The sequence below is a fragment of the Nannobrachium achirus genome (assembly GCF_963921795.1).
Source record: "Nannobrachium achirus genome assembly, chromosome: 14".
In the NCBI taxonomy this organism is placed as follows: Eukaryota; Metazoa; Chordata; class Actinopteri; order Myctophiformes; family Myctophidae; genus Nannobrachium; species Nannobrachium achirus.
The window spans coordinates 42,954,017-42,977,855 of NC_137821.1; the positions used below are offsets into that span (position 1 = coordinate 42,954,017).

The 23,839-nt window shown below is 45.7% G+C and overlaps 1 protein-coding gene across 2 annotated transcripts in view; it reads left to right on the top strand.

Annotated features, from left to right (window-relative positions):
* Window positions 1-462: 462 nt before the first annotated feature.
* The window catches only part of kirrel1a (kirre like nephrin family adhesion molecule 1a), a gene marked incomplete at both ends in the record, with an annotated part of 74,424 nt that continues 51,047 nt past the window's right edge, over window positions 463-23,839 (top strand). For both annotated transcript variants that reach the window (XM_080741799.1, XM_080741800.1), the window contains one exon: window positions 463-511. In XM_080741799.1, coding sequence (XP_080597925.1) covers window positions 463-511 — 49 coding nt within the window. The remainder of the gene's footprint in view (window positions 512-23,839) is intronic.

Below are 23,839 nucleotides of genomic sequence, written 5' to 3' on the forward strand. Positions count from 1 at the left end.
AGAAAGGGGGAGAGGGAGAGGGAGAGAGAGAGAGTCACAGAGAGAGAGAGAGTCACACACACACAGAGAGAGAGAGAGAGAGAGAGAGAGAGAGAGAGAGAGAGAGAGAGGGTCACAGAGAGAGAGAGAGAGAGAGAGAGAGAGAGAGAGAGAGAGAGAGAGAGAGAGAGAGAGAGAGGAATGCGCCTCTAATGAGAATAAACGGACCAGCGGACATAACAGCTAAAGGGACAGGAGGAGGACTGGAGGAGAAGGGGAGAGAAGAAAAAAGAACCCAGAGAAATGCTCTCCGAAACGCCCAGTTAACCGGGAGAACGAACGAACAGCGGCCAGGATTATTATTATTAATATTATTATTAGGCCTATCATCACTATTAATCTCCATATTAACAGTGTTCTCAACGCTTGCGGTTTTGATGCTGTCCTCTGGGCTAACGGACTTCTTGGTGGGTTGAACCAACCATGCAGAGGCTGCTGCTGCTCCTGAGTTTGGCGTTGACTTTTCAAACTGGTAAGAGAAAAGAATGATGGCTCTAATAGCAACTATAAAGGTCCCATGGGTGATTTAGTTAAACTAACAATGAAGATTTTACAGTGTCAGACAGTCTGACACTGTAAAATCTTCATATTAAGTCTGACTCAGACTTAATATATCATTGTTGCCCTGTCTGGTGGAAACCTTGTATGTCCAAAACCGTTAGTTTTGTATCATCCTTTTTAAAAAAATGATTTAAACTAGTGGAAATAGACAATCTACAAGCACACAGTGTGCTTGTAGATCTGCTGTTTTCACTAGTTTTGTGTGACAGTATGATGAGGCAGCCAGACAGGGCTTTATTTTTAATTATAATTTTTTGTTTTTGTTTTTTCATGTCATATGAAAGCAAGGAATCATAGCTACAATTCTACACATTGACATATTAAATGGTTGTGCAGTTTCACCCATTAGTTTGGGAGACATGGCTTATGGAGTGATGTCTTGAGTGAGCTGAGGAAAAAAAACTGCACTGTAAAAAAAAAAACACATGTTCGTTTACAGGAAGGGGAAAAAAATCAAGCATTCATTCCCTCGATGTTTGATGTTGTTGAGGGGACGCGCGCACCGCACGTCTCTCTCCTCTTCTGGGCTGTATAGAATTTGTCCTGTATAGACCATGCAGCAGCATAGCCTAGTAGGAACTAGGAACGGATCACTTCATGTGGATCTGTGCTCGCACGTGTACGTGCACGCGCGTCCGTGTACCGTACGTCCACTGTCATTATGCACCGCAGTAATGGATCACCACAGCCAGTCAGTCAGTCAGTGTGTGTGTGTGTGTGTGTGTGTGTGTGTGTGTGCGTGCGTGCGTGCGTGCGTGCGTGCGTGCGTGCGTGCGTGTGTGTGTGTGCGTGTGCGAGTGCGCGCGCTTTCACATGAAGAGTGCACGGGCCTGTGCGAGAGTGTGCCCGCCTTGATGACCTTTGCGTATCAGGCATACAGAGAGACACATACCAGAATAGCAGTAGTGTGTGTGTGTGTGTGTCTGTGTGTGTGTGTGTGTGTGTGTGTGTGTGTGTGTGTGTATGTGTGTGTGTGTGTGTGTGTGTGTGTGTGTGTGTGTGTGTGTGTGTGTGTGTGTGTGTGTGTGTGTGTGTGTGTGTGTTTGCTTCCTACATGGAACAGCCATGGTGAGTAGCTGAGGACGTGAGATGAATGACAGCCATTTGACCGAGGCTGGCTGGCTGTTTCTATAGGCTAGGAGCAGCACTCCTATTGCATCTGAATGGCCCGTCATTCACCATCCCCAATGTAGTGATGCTGTAGTGATAGGCAGCCCTCTCTTTCTCTCTCTCTCTCTCTCTCTCTCTCTCTCTCTCTCTCTCTCTGTCTCTGTCTCTCTGCACAGTCCACACACACACACATGCCAAGGCCACCCATTTTTTTCCCGCTTCCCTTTTTCTGCGTGCATCCATAGACGAAGCCACGGTGAATTTTTCACCCTTCATTGTTGCATCGCGCTGTATAACTCACGGTAGCGCAGCAGCATAAAGGAATCACGTGCATCTGGGTGCACTGCATGCATGCATGGTACCGCCTTCTTCCCCGGTACCTGTGTGTGTGTGTGTGTGTGTGTGTGGGGTGGGGGGGGGGGCCAGGTGGGCTATTGGCTTATGTTAATCATCAAGGCCGTTGCTAGGCAACGGGAGGAGAGGGGAGAGCAGAGGAGAGCAGAGGAGAGGAGCGGGCGACTGTAATTTTTCCGAGCTACCTGTTTGATCGCGGCATATCTGTGTGGCGTGCCCGCGCGCATGCAAGCACCCTCCCATCGCTTTGTCTACTAGTACCCCCATCATCCATGTGTGGCGAGAGAGAGAGGTGTGTGCTCGTCGGACGCACGCAGGTGCGTGCGTGCCTCCCTCCCTGGAAAAAAGGCGGCGGACCACTTTATCACAGAGGCGTATTGGGTATGGCAAGGTATGCCTTGGCTACAGGGGGGAAAAAATGTAATGTACAAATTCATCATGCCTGTTGCTAAGGTATGGCACGTGTGCAAGACACCAGTCATGTTGCCATACCTTATAGCCGTTGCCGAACTGACACCACTGCTTTATCATAGGTGGGGGTGGGTGGAGGCGGGTGGGGGGGTGTGTTCTGGAAAAGGTATGGATGGAGAGAGAGAGAGAGAGAGAGAGAGGATGATGTCACCATGTCTGCCGTCCTTTGTACGGCGCTCTGCCTCGCTCGCCGCCCCCCTCCCCTCCCCACCTCAGCATCCATCCATCCACCCTCTGTGTGTATGTGTGTGTGTGTGTGCAGTTGGAGCGTCGACCATCATGTTATCAGCCGTAAAAGAGTCTTATAGTTTCTTTCTCGATGCTGAAATGCTTGCGACCGTTGTTGCAGCCGAGGGCGTCTGTTGTTATTATTCGTCGACGAGACAAGGCGGTATACAGCCTTTTTTGATCGAATGCCACTGCTGGATGTGTGGATGCACGCACGCACGCACACAATCACACACAGACAGACACACAAACACACACACACACACACGCAGACGTCAGACACGTTATTATGGGCGCAGCACACTATGGCGATGGCCCACAACAGTTTTACTGTACAAGTATATTATGCATGTAAACGCTGGTTTGTCCATGCATTACAACCCCTCGTCAGTGTCACATGCAGCTCTGTTTGTCCACTCTGCTCCATAAAACCGTCCACATGACTGGTCAGGTGCACGCACGGCGTGCGCGCACGCAAACACACACACTCAGACGCACACAGAACACACATACATACTCTGTGAAAACCACACACAGCCATGCAGCAGCAGCACACACGCACACGTCACTTTACGTACATGTGCGAAAGCCATGTGTTCCATTGTCTGTCTTGCGGTGGTTTTCGACCAGTGGTCCGGGGACCACCAGTGGTCCTTGAGGGGGTTCCAGGTGGTCCCCAGCTAAATGATGGAGAGTTGGTAATCAAATGGACCCTTATAGATGTTTAACTCTCAGAGATATGTTTTGTTTATGTCTATACAATTAGAGAGAATGTAGACAAATTGTTCTTTTTTGGGTTTGCCTGTTATCTCTGGGTTTGCCTTTTATCCCTCCTATTGTACCAACATCAATACAGCATGGCATTGTGGACAATATCGTATCCAACAACAACAAAATATTCTCGGGTCTGAGAGGCTAAATCTAATCAAATGGTGGTACGAGGCTCAAATGCCCAATAAATAATGGACCTTGATATGGAAAAGGTTGAGAACCACTGGTCTGTTGCACTGTCACCATTGTATAATCCATTATTAGTCCCCTGGCTCTCAAACCGAACCATATTGCTCTCAAAAGGCTTTTCCGAGGACAAGATTAGTATGTGAGCAAATGGGGCTGTGCCGTCTTGCTCGGTGAGATTTTAAAAAGGTGTGAACTGTGAACTACGTGTTTGTGTGTGTGGGTCTCAAATGTTGTATTTAGGATTTGACTGCGGAGAAAAGACATCTCGTCAGCAGTCAGTAGTGAAAAGGGAGTTCCACGTGCAGGAAGAGATTTTTCTTTTTTTGCTGCTGGTGACATGTTTGAATTAATATGCCACATCCATGCTCCATATTTTGGGGCGGTACCATTCCAAACCGTGTCTAGACTGTGTCTTCGTTCATCAGAGACACAAAGGCGTTGATACATTTAGGCTGTACTTTGCAGGGGAATTATTAATTGCCATCGATGTGTTAGTACACGGACAAATATGTCCGTGGAAAAGACTTTGCCTTGTCCGTGGCAAATTCTCTGTTTTACACACTATTATAATGTTCTTATTTTGATCATAAAGACCCAATTACTGAATGTCAAGTCACCAGGTTTTCTTCAGAACATGTTTGACAGTTATTTACCATGACACTTTGACAAACCTGACAAACGCTTGAGACTTGAACAAACGTTTCATTTGCAAGGACCACCATTACTCTGAGAGTGTACAAATGGAACCACGGGTCCATTTGGTTCCATTTGTACACTCTCAGAGTTACAGACCTGTAATGGTCATTCAGGGGCTAGCTCTTTATGTGTTTGTCTACTCAAGCCAAGTCCGTGACGAAAATAGAATTTAGACAAAGATGTCCACCTCAAGCCAGCATGGCGATGACCCCTGCTACCCCTCAGGGGGCCACAGGTTGAGAACCATTGAGTTAAGGTACACGTAACACAAAAAAACAGCGTTGTACATATAGGATTTATGTCAGGGACAATGGCAAAATGTCAGTGCGCGCCATAAATTAGACCGACACTGGTATACTCCGTAAGTGGGTGATGGGGGTGCCGATGAAATGCAGTGGTTTAACCACGACCTGTGGGCTTGTAGATCTGCTATTTTCACAGAATACTCGTCCCAGAATAGGAGCGAATACTAGCGGTTCATGTGGTTTAAAAATGTGATTGCGTTGTAAATATTTGGGGTCCGGAGTGATGTAATTGTCATAGCTCTATAAGCAGATGTCCGTGGGCTTATCTAAGCGTCTACTCCAAGGGTCTTCAACAGGGGGTCCGGGACCCGTAGGGGGTTCTCAGAGTTACTATAGACGATCCTACAAATCATAGAAACATTTTTCTCCTTTTTTATATTAACCACTTGAACCCTAGTGTCCTTATTCTGAGAACCTTAGCCAAAAATACCTACACGTCATTTAACAAATGAACAAATATATTGTTTATTTAATGCAGTTATTGTTATTCGTCTTTACATTATTAAACACATACAGTACAGCCTGCACTACAGTGTGACCAGACCACGTATCCTCCTTTTTAGTATCACTATTGGATTCATTGATTGATTTATTGACTAAGTATCCTAGCTTTGTATCTACTGCACAGTTACCCGGCAGTAAGTCCGGGGTAAACGGCACCATTAACGGGAGCCCGTTAAATGTTACTGCCGGATCAATCATGGCTTAACGCCGCCTCTTTGCTTCCTTAATGGAGAATGTCCAGGTTAGCGGCGGAGGACGCGCACCGCTGCGCCGCTGATGCCTCTACCTCAGCCTGGTTGTCAGACTGAAGTGCTGAGTCTAACAAAGCCCCCCTGCCCCGTGCGCAGGTGCGCTGCCATTTGTCAGCCTCTCTCTGTCCTTTCCTACGGAAAGGAGGACATTGCCGGACGGACGGCCGGCACCGACCGATCTGCCGAGTTTAGCTCGGTATATTTATGCAGGATCAAAACCTGTTCAGGGAATGTCAGATTGGAACAAAAAGTAATTATGTTTTTTTTAGATATTTCAAGGGTATAAGTCTACTCTGGGGTGGGCTGATCAGAATCAGCTTTGTTGTCACATTTACGGAGTAAAAAAGTGGGTGAAATTCATTTTCGTGCAGATACCCTCTATATACACTTAAACTGTTTGTTTACTGTTGAGAGAGAAAACAATGTTGCACATTAAGTTAATCATCTGGGGACCCCCCAAAATCATTTGGGGACCCCTCAGGGGGTCCCGACCCACAGGCTGAGAACCATTGAGTTAAGGGACACAAAAACACAAAAAAAGACAGCGTTGTACATAGGATTTATGTCAGGCACAATGGCAAAATGTCAGTGCGCGCGAGTGCTAAATCCACATAAATTAGACTGACACTACTGTAATTGGGTGATGGGGGTGCCAATGAAATGCAGTGGTTTAACCACGACCTGAGAGCTTATAAATCTGCTATTTTCACAGAATACTCGTCTCAGAATAGGAGTGAATACCAGTAAGACTCCCCAATCAGGAGATAAGCGACTGTCAGGTCGCAGCGTGATTTTAGGGCAAAATGTGTAGGAGCAGTGTCCAAAAATGTGTTTGAAAAATCGTCCTGATGGTGGCGCTATATGGGACAGATCCATGTTGAAGACATGAGTGTAGATCAAGTGTGTACCGATTTGCGTGATTTTAGGGCAACATTTGTAGGAGCAGTGTCCAAAAATGTGTTTTGCAAGAATCGGCCTCATGGTGGCGCTAAAAGAGGGCCATGTGAGAATTGAGGGGTGGAGGTAGTGGTTTGGCAGGCAAGGAGTGTGTGTGCAAATTTTGGCATGGATCGGGGCAACGGTGGCGGAGATATGAGAAGGGCAAAAGTGTGACGTGTGACATATGTGACTGACAGACTGACTGGCAGCTGGTGGGGGTTTTGATAGTAACTGCGACCTGACGGTCGCAACTAGCGGTTCATGAATACTAGCGGTTCATGTGGTTTAAAGATGTGATTGCGTTGTAAATATTTGGGGTCCGGAGTGATGTAATTGTCATAGCTCTATAAGCAGATGTCCGTGGGCTTATCTGCCCTCTACTCCAAGGGTCTTCAACAGGGGGTCCGGGACCCCTATGGGGTTCTCAGAGTTACTATAGGGGATCCTACAAATCATAGAAACATTTTTCTCCTTTTTTATATTAACCACTTGAACCCTAGTGTCCTCATTCTGAGAACCTTAGCCAAAAATAGCTGATCTACAAGCTCACAACGCCTCGCAGCGCGAGGCGTTGTGAGCTTGTAGATCAGCTATTTTTGGCAATGAGGTTTGGTGTAGAGGGGAAAATGAGCAGACTAAGTACAGAATGAAAGGTCATCCTTATTAAGTATTGACGGTTCAAGTGGTTAAATCTGAAAACACAAATTTATACAAATCCAAAATACACTGATGATTGTCCTGTCAAACAATGAAACTATATGGAATCTATGAACAGGTTGTGGGGGTCCCTGCTTCATCTCTCTCTCTCTCAACTAAGGGGTCCTTGGCCTGAAAACATTGAAGACCCCATGTCTACTCTATAGTCTGCACTTGTTCGCCGAGGCATACTGTATAGGAGGACAATGAATCTCATTCCCATTTCGATCAGAGTGAGCATGGCACGACGCAGACGGATCAATAGGCCTAAAGACGCGAATTCGCCCGGCTGGTTTTTACGGGATCTGTGAAACGAAGCCCTCACTTCCCGAAAAGCATCTCTTTAACCTATTTAGGTCTAGAATTATTGAATGCTTTAACTATTGAAAAATAGCAGATATACAAGCTCACAGCGCGGCACCGAGTGCCGCGCTGCGAGCTTGTAGATCTGCTATTTTTGAAAAAGTCGTGAAAATATGTGGAAATCTTTGAATATATGTATTTTCAAAGCCAACGTTTGTAACTCAAATTTTGCCTCTGGGTGGTCCCTGGAACTAAATATTTTGAGATGGGGGTCCGTGGCCAAATACATATAATTTTGGGGGTCCTTCACATGAAAAGGTTTGAGAACCACTGACATAGTAGTTTCTCAAGAACAGACTAACTGAGCACCAGTTAAAAGGACCTTTTCTTTGAGATTGCTGACATAGCCAGATTGCTGACATAGAAACACAGGTTTTTCAAAAAATCTTAGAAGGATTCAAAAGACACTTATAGAATCGGGTCAGAATTCTAATTTTCACGATTTTTCAAAAATAGCAGATCTACAAGCTCGCAGCGCGGCACTCGGTGCCGCGCTGTGAGCTTGTATATCTGCTATTTTTCAATAGTTAAAGCATAAAATAATAACACACAATACAGTGTACCCGTTCTGAATGGCTTAAGTGAGATCAGCCCGCTGCCGAGCGAGCGATCACAGAAACCATGTTGTAAAGCAAAAGCCCAGTCTGGGAATGGGGCCCATAATGTTTTAATGTACATCATCATCACTTCCTCATTGTGTCCTCATCAGTCGCCCATTCAATCAACGATCTTCTTGGCGTTTTTTTTTTCTGTCCGGGGGGTTTTGCCAAAACGCGTGACATGTTGACGATCGTGGTCTCTCAGTTGATATCGTCTCTTGTCGGGTGGAAACCTCATAATGTCCCAAAACCAGGGGTCTTTGACGTTTTCCAGGCCAAGGACCCCTTAGTAGAGAGAGAGAGAGATGAAGCAAGCAGGGACCCTTTTCATAGATTCCATATTGTTTCATTGTTTTTGACAGCACAATCATCAGTGTATTTTGGATTCATGTCAGTTTGTGTTTTCAGATATATATTTAACCACTTGAAACACTCAATATTTAATAAACTTGACCGTCTGCTCTCAAAACTGTTACTTTTCAGGCTTCAGTTCAGTCAAGGCCACAGTTGCCTAGGTTACAGCCAGGTATTTAACTCCGTCCCTAATCAGCCTCAGGTGTTGCCAGTTGCAGGCGGAACAGTTTTTGACCGTTTCTACTCTCTAGAGCTGGTCTGTATTTATTTGTATGTATATTGAAGTATAGGTGTCTGACAGATAATAAATGTCATTTACTTTAACTTACAACATCGTTACGGACATCAGTTTATTGAGCACGCGTTTCTAACATGAACCCTGGCCATCGGCATCCAGTAGCACCCACCCAAGTATTTGACTTGGGCACCACGTATACAATGTGCATCAGTGCAGTATGAGCAACCTGGCACAATCACATTGAAGAGAAAACGAAAAGGGAAGTCTAACGCACACGTTGTCATAAGTCCAACTTTGACATATTAAAGTGTCCAAGATACTGGAAAAGGGGACGGGGAGAAGCATAGTACTTATCGAGCCCTACCCCTGGCGATTCAATTTCAGCAAACAAACTGCAAAAGTAGCAGATCCGCAAGCTCTAAACGCGACGCGAATTCGCGCCGCGTTTAGAGCTTGCGGATCTGCCACTTTTGACGCTCTTGTGTCACGCTGTAGTGTGATCGAGTACAATATCACGACGGCGTTAATTTACAAAAACAATAAGTCTGTTTAAGGGCAATCCTCCAGTACACCAGTGTCCTCCTGTGCACAAACCATTGTAAGAGCCATTTGAGCCATATTGCTTATTAATGATGTCACTGAAGTTAAGGGCATGGTCACACCCTAATTGCCTATCTATGTAAGAGGCTCTGTAATCACAGACAGGTGTTGTTCATGTGAGAGGCACACAGTTCTTCCACTGTGAGTGTGAGGCAGGCTGGTGCTCTTTGCGTTTATGTTTAATTCATTTATTAGCTGACGTATAGGACTTTTGCAATAGAGAATAAACACCTTTATGTTGAACACTTAAGGAAATGTATGGACATCAGTTTTTGTACACATCACACGTCTGAACTTAGAACTTGAGCGTCGGCAACCAGTAGTGCCAAGTATCTATAGTGTGTGCCAGCGGTGACGCAATTGTAGTCCTTAGCGGCCATTTCTTGGGTCAAAACACAGGTGTTTCAATTGTTTGATTGTATAGAACTAATGCTATAGTCTAATCGGAACACCTGTGTAGGCTGTGTTGACCCAAGAAATGGCCGCTCTTAGAACTACATTTGGCACACCCTATAGGGACTTTGGCCACTACACCCATAATCAACAATTGTTGTCGACAGACCGGGATCGTGAAAAGGTTTTTGTTTTATTTTTGCGTTGCCCCCTTACGCAGAGTCCTTCAAGCAAGAGGAGGGAGGGGGGGGGGGCACTTTATCACATCTGACTGACTCCATTGGCCTTGTTTTGTCAAATCTGCACATGCAGGCCCACACTGCTGAGAGTAACAGTTTTGGGGGTAATGTGGGGGAGGGGAAAGGAGAGCGGAAAAACAAAAGTTATTTTCTGGATAGAGAAGAGGGGGTGAGGAGGAAGGTGGTGTGTGCGTGTGTTTGTGTGAGGAGGGGAGAGGACAGGTGGATGAAGCTGTACCACAAGGCCTATTTGAACTTTTACTGTCTTGTTTATTTGGATGGGATACTGCCTATTAATGAACAAAACGCAAATGCAACGTAAATATATATATTTTTTGCGATTGTAGTAGCCTTGGGGTTCTCAAACTTTTAAATGGCAAGGTCTCCCCTTAACTTTGACAGTGTACAAATGGAACCAAATAGGGTCCATTTGGTTCCATTTGTAGACTGTGAAAGTTACAGACTTGTCAAGGTCTTGTAATGGTCAATTTTGAACCCCCTAAAGGAACCCAGAACCCACTTTCAGAACCACTTGTAGTAGCCTTTAGATGCCATAGTTTACATCCGCAGTCCCCACAGAAAAACTCAAAAACAAAACAACACGGGCAGACAGTGGAGAGTTAGGGGGTTAAAGTTCTCAGTCCTGGGGACTGATTTCAGTCTTGAGAATTCCATAGGTGCTGTTTCTGAGATCAGTGCAGATCTGCAGCAAAGATAAATAAACAAGGGGGAGGTGTAGGTATGGCCATGGCGTGAATGACAATCATCAAAACGCTAGTCAAGTGACCTCCAAACTAAAAAGCGTGAATTGGCCAGACTAGCAATATAATACAACAGAACTTCAGACGATACTTCTATAAGCATGGATTGGCATGCATTCAGTGAAGGCAGTTCAGAACTCCAGGGAAACACCCAAAATATTGGTGTGCCATGTTTCAAAAATCACATATTGGGACATGGTCTGAAACATTACATACATTACATTACTCAGGAAAACGTGGCATAAAACGTGAATACAAGAACAAGGGTATGTATATACAAAGGTGCAAAGTATATTGTTATTGTATATATTTTTCCAGGGGACAGCAGCAGTGGGTTGGGGGATGGTTGGTGAAGGGGAGAGAGACACACAGAGACCGAGGCAGGGAGGAGTGTGTTTTTGGGGGCCAGGGGACACAGAAAGGGACCATTACTCAGGCCTGACTGCCCTCACAGTGGGGACAGTGTAGCAGCCGCTCATTCAGACTGAGCATACACACACACACACAGAGAGAGAGAGAGTTCAAAGGCTGTACGCTGGAATCAAGGCGTCTTTTAACCCACATCTGAGGTGCCATGCAGGAACGTTAGCTCCAGTCCGCTTCTATACTACTCCGCTCCGGGGGGTTTGCAGCCCCACCACCACCATCACCACATTAATTGGCATTAATCGCCTTCTGCCGACTAAAACTCCGCTCCCCGGTCCCTTCTTTCTCCCCCTGCATCTTTCTTTTCTTGTGTTTTCTCTCTTCCAGCGCCGCCCTATTTCGCTTTCTCTTCTCCTCCCTCTCTCTCTCTCTCTCTCTCTCTCTCTCTCTCTCTCTCTCTCTCTCTCTCTCTCTCTCGCTCTGTTCAATTTTCCAACATTTTTTCCTGCTAGCTAAAACCTGATCCCCCCCTCCCCCCCCCCCCTCACTCTCTCTGTGTTTCTGTCCCCTCTTTAGACGTTTTTTTCTTTTTTGTCCTTTCAACCCCCTCCCCTTTCCCACCCACCCCTTCTCTCTTTCCATGTACCTCTCTCTCTCTCTCTCTCTCTCTCTCTCTCTCTCTCTCTCTCTCTCTCTCTCCGCTGACTAGAGGAATGCAAGAACCACATCTGGAACTTATTACAGAGAGAGAGAGCGAGAGAGAGAGAGAGAGAGAGAGAAAGGAGGAGAAGGAGGGGGAGGGGCCAGTTGGGGGGGGCACATGAATTAAAACAGGGAGCACATGACGAGGAAGAGGAGCCGTGTACTGTAGAGACGCACCCGCGCACGCACACACACACACACACACACACACACACACACACACACACACACACACACACACACACACACACACACACACACACACACACACACACACACGAACACACAAACAGACATCCACATACATACCAACACACTCACACACACACACACACACACACACACACACACATATACCAACGCACACACATACCAACGCACACACGTGCCCACACGCACACGGAGAGAAGCAAACTTATGCAAACACTGGAACACACACTCGTGCGCTCTCTCACACACACACACACACACGCGCACACACACACACACACACAAGTTGATGGCCGGGGAGGGAGGGAGGGAGGGTGGTCTCTATAACCTCAAAAGTTTCGGGACATTCTCCTCTCCTCCCTCTCCGAGCCCCCCCCCCCCCCCCCCATGTCTCCAGTGCTTCCAAGCAGCCCCCCCTCCTCCTCCTCCATCCCCATCCCCCGGCTCATAGCCCCTCCCCCCATAGGAATGTGGCTGATGCTGATGATGATGTCACTCCGTTTCTCTCTCTCTCTCTCTCTCTCTCTCTTGCCGCTGCTGCTGCTGCTGCTGCTCCGTCCCGAGTTCCTCTTGACAGACTCCAGGCGGGCGACCGAGCACAGAGAGAGACAGAGAGAGAGAGTGAGAGACAGAGAGACATGTCGTCACAGTTGTCGGGTCGAAAACCTCGTATCTCCGAGTTTCAAATGTGTTCGTTTCTTTTGTAAAATAAAGCCCTGCTTCATCATACAAGACTGATCAGCTATTTTCACTAGTTTAAATAATTTCTTACAATGATGAACATCCACTTGACAACATCGATATAGAGAGAGAGAGACATATACTGTATAGAGAGAGAGACAGAGAGAGAGAGAGAGAGAGAGAGAAACAGAGAGACATATAGACACAGAGAGAGATAGAGAGAGACAGACAGACAGACAGACAGACAGACAGACACTGTATACAGAGAGAGACATAGAGATGTGTCTTCCTTCGCAATAACAACGTTACTGTCGGCCGTCCAGCTAATCAGCTTACAGTGACTACGGCACAAACTGCTCTGCCACTGCTGTCATAGAGTGTGTGTGTGTGTGTGTGTGTGTGTGTGTGTGTGTGTGTGTGTGTGTGTGTGTGTGTGTGTGTGTGTGTGTGTGTGCGTGCATGCGTGCGTGCGTGCGTGTGTGCGTGTGTGTGCGTGCGTGCGTGCGTGCGTGTGTGGTGACATTTAAGTGAGAGAGCCTCTTCTCTTGATAATGTTCATCAACAGCTTCCTATAACAAGCCAATCAAATATTCTGCAGTGAAGGCATCAAACTCCAGCTTTTTTTCAACTCACTGTCATAGATGAGTATTAGTGCTTGCCAGATTTGGGGGCCGAGGGCTTTATGTATGCAACACAAAAAAAGGCCCATCTTCTTCATTTACAATGTTGAAAATGTCACCCTCGCTCTCTGTTTACAACGCTAAGCCAGTATTTACAGCGTGGCCCCATTCAGTCGCCTCCGTAGCTCAGTGGTTTTCAACCCTTTTCACATCAAGGTCCATTATTTATTCGGAGATTTAGGAGATTTAGGGCTCTATTTCGATTGTCTCAAGTACCAGCTCTTATGCCTTCACTTAACCCTTAAGTTCTGTTCGGGTCATTTTGACCCGTTTTACATTTTCATTTGAAAAAAAAAGGTAGAAGTTTACATTTTTTCCACCTGAAACGCACTGGCCTTAAAGATTCTTCTGAGATGAACGTGTAAAAAAATATTTTTGCCCTACACCCATGCTACACCCCCCTCATATTTTTTGAACCTTAAGTGCTGTTCGGGTCATTTTGACCCGGAAGCACATAATTATGCACAGAAATACACAGTATTGTGCCAAAACACAGACACACAGCCCCCCCCCCCCCTTCTAACACCCCCTTCCGAAGCCCCCCTGTCTGATTTTCATTTTTTCCTATAAGCATGAGCAATATTGCTCAGTATTAAATAAAGTAGTTTTTTTACATGAATTCCAGCTAAATCAGTAAAAACGCCTAGCTCATTCAGTGTTTAATGTGATATAGCAAAGCAGAAATGCAAACATTTACCATATATATCATATGAATTGTTTGGTATTGAGTCAAAGTCAATGTATCATGATGATTTGTTAAGTTAAAATTTATATTAGTGTTGTTCTTTTTAAACCAAATATCCCCCGGGTCAAAATGACCCGAACAGAACGAAGGTGTAGTGAAACACTCTCAAGATTTAAAGATCTACATGTTTGGTTACCAACTCTCCATCATTTTGCTGGGGACCACCTGGAATCCCTTCAAGGACCACTGGTGGTCCCCAGACCACTGGTTGAGAACCACTGCTGTAGCTTATTACTTGCTTCCTGGAAGTCAGATGTTGGTTGTGGTGGTGGTGGTGCTGTTGTTAAAGGGGGGAGTCCTATGTTATGTAGTATGTATATCAGCTTGCAGTGGGAGGTCAAGGCTCAGGCTTTTTATGGGACAGTTTGTGACAGACAACAACATCGCCAACGACGCTACAGCTACATAGGGCTACCAATAAAAAATGAGATTGGACCGGATTGGATTCGAGCGGACCTTGGAGGCGAAGGTGATTTATCGATAGAGGGGGCCGGCATGCGGTAAAACGTGCAGCGAAGTGTTCCATCAATATGAGATGAGGGGGCTTACTGTCCCGTACTGTACGCTGCTGGCAATACCTGGTATACTGTACCTGATGATGAGATATAGAACCAACCTGCACATCCAGGCAGCTATAGTTGAGATGTTAGAGCAGGGGTCTTCAATGTTTTCAGGCAGAGGACCCCTTAGTCGAGAGAGAGATGATGATGCAGGGACCCCCACAATCTTTTCATAGATTCCATATAGTTTCGTTTGACAGCACAATCATCAGTGTATTTTGGATTCATGTCAATTTATGTTTTCAGATATTTAACCACTTGAGCCGTCAATACTTAATAAAGTTGGCCTTTCATTCTGTACTTAGTCTGCTCTTGTTCCCCTCTACACCAAACTGAAAATTTCCGATCTACAAACTCACAACGCCTCGATCTGCTATTTTTGGCAAAAGTTCTCCGAATATGGACGCTAGGGTTCAAGTGGTTATTATAAAAAAAAAAAAAAAAAAAAAAGATTCTATCACTCAAAGATTTGGAGGACCCTCTGTAGTAACTCCGAGGACCCCCTAGGGCTCCCGGACCCCCTGCTGAAGACCCCTGGCTTACTGTGCACGTACTGTACGATGGTGGCAGTCAGGGTTCGAGTTATGTGGGGGCCAATGGGGGCTTAGCCCCCATAGATAAAGTCTGGGACCCCATAGTCAAAAACCCCTATGGGGTCTCTTTTTTTTCCCAAGTGTTTTTTTTTTTTTTTTTCTCCCCTGCGCTCTCTGGCTCTCATCAACACAAACGTAACCTCTCAGTGGCATGTAGGTGCTATTTGGCTACTATTTTCCAGGACAATTTCAAAATAAACATGTTGAATGATCGATTGTATAGATGAAAAAAATAAAATAAAGACTCTTGTTTTGAAATGCGCTTCTGTGCAGAGAGGAAATGGCTTTCATAGGACGAGCCTTTAACGCTCGCTCGTCCACTCTGTCGTCAGTGTGTATCTTGCGCCCTGATGGACTCGTGGTGAAATTAAAAACACAGGCATAAAGGAATATAACAGAACACCAAGACAAGACCATGTAGGCTACCAGTAAGACTCCCTAATCGGGAGATAAGCGACCGTAGGTGGCTTATCTCCACAAATAGGGCAAAAATCTGTTTTTCCAAAATCTTCCTGATCCATGTTGATGACATGAGTGTAGACATGCTGTGTAGTGATATTCGTGATTTTAGGGCAAAAACTGTAGGAGCAGTGTCCAAAAATGTGTTTTAAAAATGGGCCTGAAGGTGGCGCTAGAATAGGGCCATGTGAGAAATGAGGGGTGGGGTCTCCGCGTTGCCTTGGCGGACGAATAGGTACCGGCCCCGACTCTCCCGGACGCTCCTAGCCCGAGTTACGGCATTTTATGTGCACTGCAGTGGCAGGGGGTCCTCCACTAGGGGCGCCACCACTTTTGCATCCGTTCTGGAGCACCAGGAGTCGGTGGTCCCCGGGAATTTCCCGTGAGCAGCCCCGTTGGGGTGGTCATTTGGTCATTTTTGCACATTTGGTCATTTTTTACATTTTTTACATCTGGGGGTCCCCTGGGGCTCCGGGGGTCCTTGGAGGTTGTAGTTTGGCAGGCAAGGAGTGTGTGTGTAAAATCTGGCATGGATCGGGTCAACGGGTGCAGAGATATAAGCAGGGAAAAAGTGTGACGTGTGACGTGTGAGCACATTTGGTCATTTTTTACATCTGGGGGTCCCTGGGGCTCCGGGGGTCCTTGGAGGTTGTAGTTTGGCAGTCAAGGAGTGCGTGTGCAAAATTTGGCATGGATGGGGTTAACGGTTGTGGAGATATGAGCAGGGCAAAAGTGTGACGGACTCACTGACTCACTGACTCACTCACAGACAGCCGGTGGAGGTTTTGGTAGTAAATGCGACCTACGGTCGCAATAAAGGCATTAAACATCGTCCTGCTCGTCCTGCTCGTCTCATCGTCAACAATTGGTGAGTGAGTCGTGGCTTAGAGTTGGAGTAATGATGGATGCTATGCTGCTAGCTAACACTGTTTTGGCTAGCGTTGTGGACACATTGTATGGGTCCTGAAAATAGCAGATCTAGAAGTTCACAACGCAGCGCGAAGCGACTCCTTGTGAGCTTGTAGATCGGCTATTTTCACTTCACTACTTGTTTGGGTTTAGTTTCTCTTGGTTCACAGGCTAAAACGTTTGGGAAGCAATACCATAATGCTTGCTGTAGTAGAACAGTGGTGTAAAATTAAGTAGATAACTGAAAAGCTTTTGGAACTGATGCGATAAAAACACGATCAAAACCGCGAAAAACCGCCAATTTTCGCGCACGCGCTGTGCGGTGCGCGCGCGAGACATGACCCCCCCCCCCATGTAGGGCCCCCATAGCTCTGGGAGTATAACTCGAACACTGGTGGCAGTACCTGGTACCTGATGATGAGATAGAACCAACCTGCACATCCAGGCTGCTATTGAGATGCTGTCTATTCCAATGGTTCTCAACCAGAGGTCAGGGGACCACCAGGTGGTCCCCAGCTAGATGATGGAGAGTTGTTTACCAAATGGACCCTTATAGATCTTTAACTCTTGAGAGCGTAAAATGAAACCAAAAGGGTCCATTTGATTTCATCATACGCTCTCAAGAGTAAAATTACAAACATTACTTAATTTTCCAACAATAACAAATCATTCTAAAAAAAAACTTCATATCCCATGATGCTTCGCGAAAGCAGCTTCCCTCACTTCCTCATTCACATCCATTCTACCTGGGCTTGTAAAATGTCTGTTCCCCCCTTTCTCCCCTATTGCTTGTTTGGTCAAGACGGAGCCATTTTCTATGGACTGTATCTTACTCATGAATCGCTGCGGTTTTAGTTTTTCTTCTCTGTGTGAAAGACAAGACGTTGAAAGGCCGTGAATGGGGGCCACCACCGAAATTCAGGTAAAAACAATGGGGAAGATACACAGTGTTAATCGACATTAGTTATGACAAAACTATATGGCATCCCAACTAAGTGTTAAGGAGCCCCATACAAGATTTGTGGCGTTAAAGAAATATATATGTGCAAACATTTTCAAAAATGTTAAAGATTTTAAATTGTCTGGTTAAAGTGGTTAAACTGAGTAGTAGTGGTGGGTATATAATATGATAATTCACGGATGAAGCTCCCACTGAGAGTTATAGCCCCATAAGGGTCCATTTGGTTCCTAACTATCAATCATTTTGCGATAGGGACCCCCTGGAACCCGCTCAGGGACCATCATTCTGTTCATCAAACACTGGATCAGGGGTTGACAGGGTCTCAGAGGCTACAGCTCATGTTTCCCAGTGGCGTCAGTTCAGAAAAAGCTAAGGTATTCACGCGCGTGCAAGACACCTGTCATGTTGCCATACCTTAGCGACGGGCATGATACATTTATTTTTCCCCCGTTTCTACTGTTTCTTCAAGTGCAGCTAAACTTGGCATGTTAGTAAACGTGCCACAATTAACAATAAAGAATTGCACCTGTGCAGCTGACCTGCGGAACCTGGGAATATACCATTCTGTCAAGAGGAGAAAGGGGAGAAGGGGAGAGAAGAAAAAAAAAGATGGGGAGAATACAAGTGTGAAGAATATAATTCTAATACCTTGTTAAAGTGACCATTTTGTTAAATTTTTCATTTGTAGTTATTTTACTGTAATTTAACAACATAATAAGCAGAACAGATAGACAAAGAGACATTCATGGATTTATATTTAAAAGTAACTTTTCTCCCCTGGACCCAGGGTATGGCAGCTGCATACCCCTGCCATACCCAATTGACGCCCCTGATGTTTCCCAAAGGTCATGTCAACTTGCCAAAAAGTAAATTGTGATAGGAATTATCGTTCATTTTAATACTTTTATTTTCACCGTACTTGTGAATTCTGGGGCTGTGTGAGATATGGACATACCTCAATGGCACCTCACCATTCTTTTATGTAACCCCCCGCCCCCCAGCTTGTTACCCCCCCTTACCCCGTCCCAATCCCTGAGCCTTTTGGAGGGGGAACGGGTCGCTGCTCAGAAAATCGATATGAGAACCACTGTGTGTGAATCATTGATTCGCTAGCTATGATATCGACCGTGCCAGCTGAATTCAACTGGTCGACCCCTAAGCTACTCGCACGCTAACACACGCGTCCCGTCATATGCTGCAGAGTATAGCACTCCATGCTTCCCCCTCCCCTTCCCTCCGCCCCCCGCCCATGAAACCATTATTTTATGCTTTAAATAGTGAAAAATAGCTTGTAGATCTGCTATTTTTGAAAAATCTGGACAATTTGAGCAAGTCTTTGAATATATATTGACCCCGATTCTATAAATGTCTCGTAAATCCTATAACAGGTTTCTGAAAAAAAAAAAAAAGAAAAAAAAAATGTTTTATATCAAACCTTTTCATGTCAAGGACCCCCAAAATGACATGTATTTGGCCCACAGACCCCCATCTCAAAATATTTAGTTCCAGGGACACCCCACCCAGAAGCAAAATTTGAGTCACAAATCTTCGCTTTAAAATTATATACATTCAAATATTTGCACAAATCTTCACGACTTCTCAAAATGCGTCGCCCTCCCCTCCCCTCCGCCTCTCCCACCACCTCTACAACCAACCACCCTTGTTCATACACTCATAGAGAGGACGGGCTTTTGTTGTCGACGGTCACCCTTGGTTACCGAGCCGAGTTTTCTCTTTGTCGAGCTTTGCTGCTCGCGGCGTAGATCTCGGCGCAACAAAGAAGAGAACCCCGCGCGTTACAAATGCATGGCCGGGGGGGGGGAGGCTTTGCTTTGACGTTCTTCTCCAGCGTATTGGTGTGCCCATAACATGTCAGAGAGGCTTCATCCGTGCATTATCATATTATCCCATGAAGACCGGGAACTCATTATTACTTTAAGCATTATTTTAAGCTTTAAATAGAGAGAAATAGCAGATATACAAGCTCACAGCTTGGCACTGAGTGCCGCGCTGTGAGCTTGTGTGTCTGCTATTTTTGAAAAATCGTGATTTTTTTGGGCAGATGTTTGAATATATCTTTTGTAAAGCGAACATTTGTAACTAAAATATTTGCTTCTGAGGGGTCCCTGCATGGAACAGCATAATTTTGAGATGTGGGTCCACGGCCAAATACATGTAATTTTTGGGGTCCTTGACATGAAAATGTTTGAGAACCACTGATATAGAAGAAGGATTCAGAAGATAGAATCGGGTCAAAATATTCAAAGACAAATGTTCAAGGTTTTTCGGCACTCGGTGCCGTGCTGTGAGCTTGTTGTATATCTGGTATTTTTCAATAGAGGGTACGCACATAAAATCGAGTGGCAAATCGAGTGGAAAAGTGAGTGGCAAATTGAGTTTAACGTCGTTTAACGTTGTTTAATGCAATCAGATAGGACTTTTCTGCTTGGATGTATGGGCTGTCAAGGCCAGGAAGTCGCCTTTTGCCACTCATTTCCTGATGATGTCACGCGCATACCCTCTATAGTTAAAGGCATAAAATAATGGTTAAAGTGGTTAGAATCTAAAGTGACAAAGACACGTCCCCCCGGCCTTAAGGCCTTATATACCCACCACCACTACTACTGCTGCTGTTCCCGGGGGGGTTGCCATGGCCACCACAGTGTCGATCAACGTGGCAGCAGGGGTGTCACACCAAATTCTGGGCCCTGGGTACAAGACTTCACTGCGGGCCCCCCATGAATGTTCTTCAAAGGGGGAGGGGGCAACACTCGCATGACTAACAGGTCATTTTGACCCGTTTTTGAGATTTAGAAATGGAATTAGAATGCTCAGGAAACACTCAAAACATTTTATTTCATATTTACAAAACGTCTCAAATGGTAGAAAAGGTTCCCTGAGCAATCCCAAACCACCTCAAAATCTCAAAATCAGGTTCAGTCATGCGAGTGTTTTTAACCCATTTAGACTGGGAACGCATTATTACACATTATTTTGTGCTTTAACTATTGAAAAATTGCAGATGTGCAAGTCTTTGAATATTTCAATTCCTTCTAAAGTTTTTTGAAAAACCTATGTTTCTATGTCAGTGGTGCTCAAACCTTTTCATGTGAAGGACCCCCAAAATTATATGTATTTGGCCACGGACCGCCATCTCAAAATATTTAGTTCCAGGGACCGCCCCAGAAGCAAAACTTGAGTTACAAATGTTTGCTTAAAAAATACATATATTCAAAGATTTGCACACATTTTCATGACTTTTCAAAAATAGCACATCTACAATCTGCTATTTTTCATCATAAAATAATTAAGGCCCCTCCACCTTGGGCCCTAGTAACTCAGTCCCACTTTTCCCCACCTTATGACGCCCCTGCGTGGCAGTGGTCCTCATGCTCGGCTGTAGCTATGGCAACAATGTCTGTATAACAGAGGTTTGGCACAAATTAAGTATGATGTGAGAACACGTGTGCGCGCTCACACGCGCATGCACACAGACACAGTAGCGTAATAATACAGACAAAGAGACAACAAAAAATAATGTTCCCCGCTCCTCCCCAACACCAAATGAACCTGCTTTTTTTTCCTTTCTTTTTTTGAGCGACCATTTTGTCGGAGGTGTGTGCACGTCGGGAGAACGAGGGGAGACGGCGGGAGGAAAGGGGAGGCAGAGGCACGGGCGGCGATGATGCACATCACGGGGAGAGGGTTAGAGAGAGAATAGGTGTGGAGAGGGAGCGAACGTATTAATCCATTTAGACCTGGAATTAGTAAAAATAGCAGATCTACAAGCTTGTAGGGCTGCTATTTTTGAAAAATCGTGAGATCTTAAGCAAATCTTTGAATATATATATTTTTTAAAGCGAACATAACTCAAATAATTTGCTTCTGGATGTCCCGGATACGTCATATTTTGAGATGGGGGTCCGCGGCCAAACACATATAATTCTCAGGGTCCTTGACATGAAAAAGTTTGAGCACCACTGACATGGAAACATGAGTTTTTCCAAAACCTTAGAAGGATTTGGAAGACATTCATAGAATCGGGGTCAAAAACATTCATAGGCTTGAATAATAACGAAAGACTCAAAAATAGCAGATCTACAAGCTCACAGCGCGGCACTCGGTGCCGCGCTGTGAGCTTGTAGATCTGCTATTTTCTAATAGTTCCCGATCTAAACGGGTTAAAAGGCACGGGGAGGAGGAGAGAGAGGCGTGGACCGCGATCGGGGAGAAAGAGAAACACAGAGAAAGAGCAGCCGGCGTTTCCCCCCAAGTAGAGAGACAGCCGTCGGTCGGTGGGTCGGTCAGACAAAAAGGAGAGAGGGAGTGAATGGGGACAGAGCAGGGGGCACGGCCGCTACAAGGGGACACAGAAAGAGAGGGGTCGCTGGCTGCTGGTAAGGGGGAGGACGGCAAGGTGAAGATGACAGAGGAAAAGGAAAGGCAGAGCCGAGAGGCGCCCACAAATCACAATGCGGCAGACAAAGGGAGAGGAGTGTATGTACCCTCTCTCTTTCTCTCTCTGTCTCCCTCTTCTCTCTCTCTCTCTGTGTCTGTCTCTCTCTCTCTCTATCCTTCTCTCTCTCTATCCTTCTCTCTCTCTATCCTTCTCTCTCTCTCTCTCTCTCTCTCTCTCTCTCTCTCTCTCTCTCTCTCTCTCTCTCTCTCTCTCTCTCTCTCTCTATCTCCCGAAGTCCCCCCCACCCCCTCCGTCCCACCCCACCTCCAGGAGTCACCTTTGTGTCTGAGTGACACCGTGTCGGCTAGCTCAGCAGGTTGCCTCCTCTCTCTCTCCCTCTCTCTCTCTCTCTCTCTTTTTCCTATAGCGCCGTAACCATGGCGACGGGTTATTATGGCCACTCTTGACAGGCGGCCATGTTGTCGAGAGAGAGAGAGAGAGAGAGAGAGAGGGGGAGAAAGAAAGGCACAGGTGGTAGAGTTCCCATAGATGGATGGATGTATGGAAAACGAGAAACGTGTGTGTGTGTGTGTGTGTGTGTGTGTGTGTGTGTGCGTGTGTGTGTGTGTGTGTGTGTGTGTGTGTGTGCGTGTGTGTGTGTGTGTGTGTGTGTGTGTGTGTGTGTGTGTGTGTGTGTGTGTGTGAGCGAGCGCACGCACGTGTGTGTTGAGTGCATGCTGAATTGAGTGGGTGCGCGACGTGCGTGTCTGTGCACGTGTGTGTGTAATACTATGAAAAGCTCAACCGGCTGTCTGTCCGTCACGTCACACTTTTGCCCCTACTCTATCTCTGGCACCGATGGTCCTATCAATGCCAAACTTTGCACACACACTCCTTGGAGGCAATCACAACCTCCAGCCAGCCTGATTTCTCACATGGCCCTCTTATAACGCCACCATCAGGTTGATTTTTGCAATACACACCGCAAAGCGGTATACACAGTATCTCTAAAGTCATGTCATCAACATGGATCTGTCCCATTTCCCATATTCCCTCCTGAAGAGTCCTGATTGGCTACAATTGCCTTCTAAAGTTTGTGCATGTGACGTGACGGTCGCTTATCTCCCAGATTAGGGAGTCTTACTGGTATAATATAGCATAATATTATATCAGTAGTATGGGGCTGTTAAGTCTGACATCATTTTGTAGGCAGAGGAGAACTTTTGGCCCCAGCGCCCATGAATCTTTTTACTATTTTTATTTACTAATTTTTCTTCTCTTTGTTGTTGAAAGGAAAGTGGTAGAATTATACTTTAGTCGTTATTTTTGTCTCGGATCTGTTGAAATAGCGAGAGACAGATATTGATAATAAATCTGTTTGGAGGTCTGACTACAAAATGATGTCACGGCTTAAAAGCCCCATACAGTTTGAATTCATATACGTATATACACAAACACACAGATACATAGACTATTATGCGGTATATTATGCTGTTTGACCCTCACAGTCAGACACACAGTGAGTGCATGCATGCATACATTGATGAATTGATCGTTTGACCAGTTGATCACACACGTGTCACTGTATAGACCGCGGGCTACACACCATGTCCGGAGAAGGCTGCACGGCACGCACATCATGTGCACTTACAGCTCGTGTCGTGTCGCACACGGTCAAATCCTGAGTGAAGTCCTGATTTAGTATCTCGCCACTGTCGGGCAAGAAACCTTGTATCTCCAAGTTACAAATTTGTACGTTTTTTCGTAAATTAAAGCCCTGCTTCATCATATGAGGCTGTCGCACTGAAGACTGGTGAAAATAGCAGATCTACAAGCACACAACGCCTCGCAGTGCGAGGCGTTGTGTGCTTGTAGATCGGCTATTTTCACTAGTTTAAAACGATAAATACAAA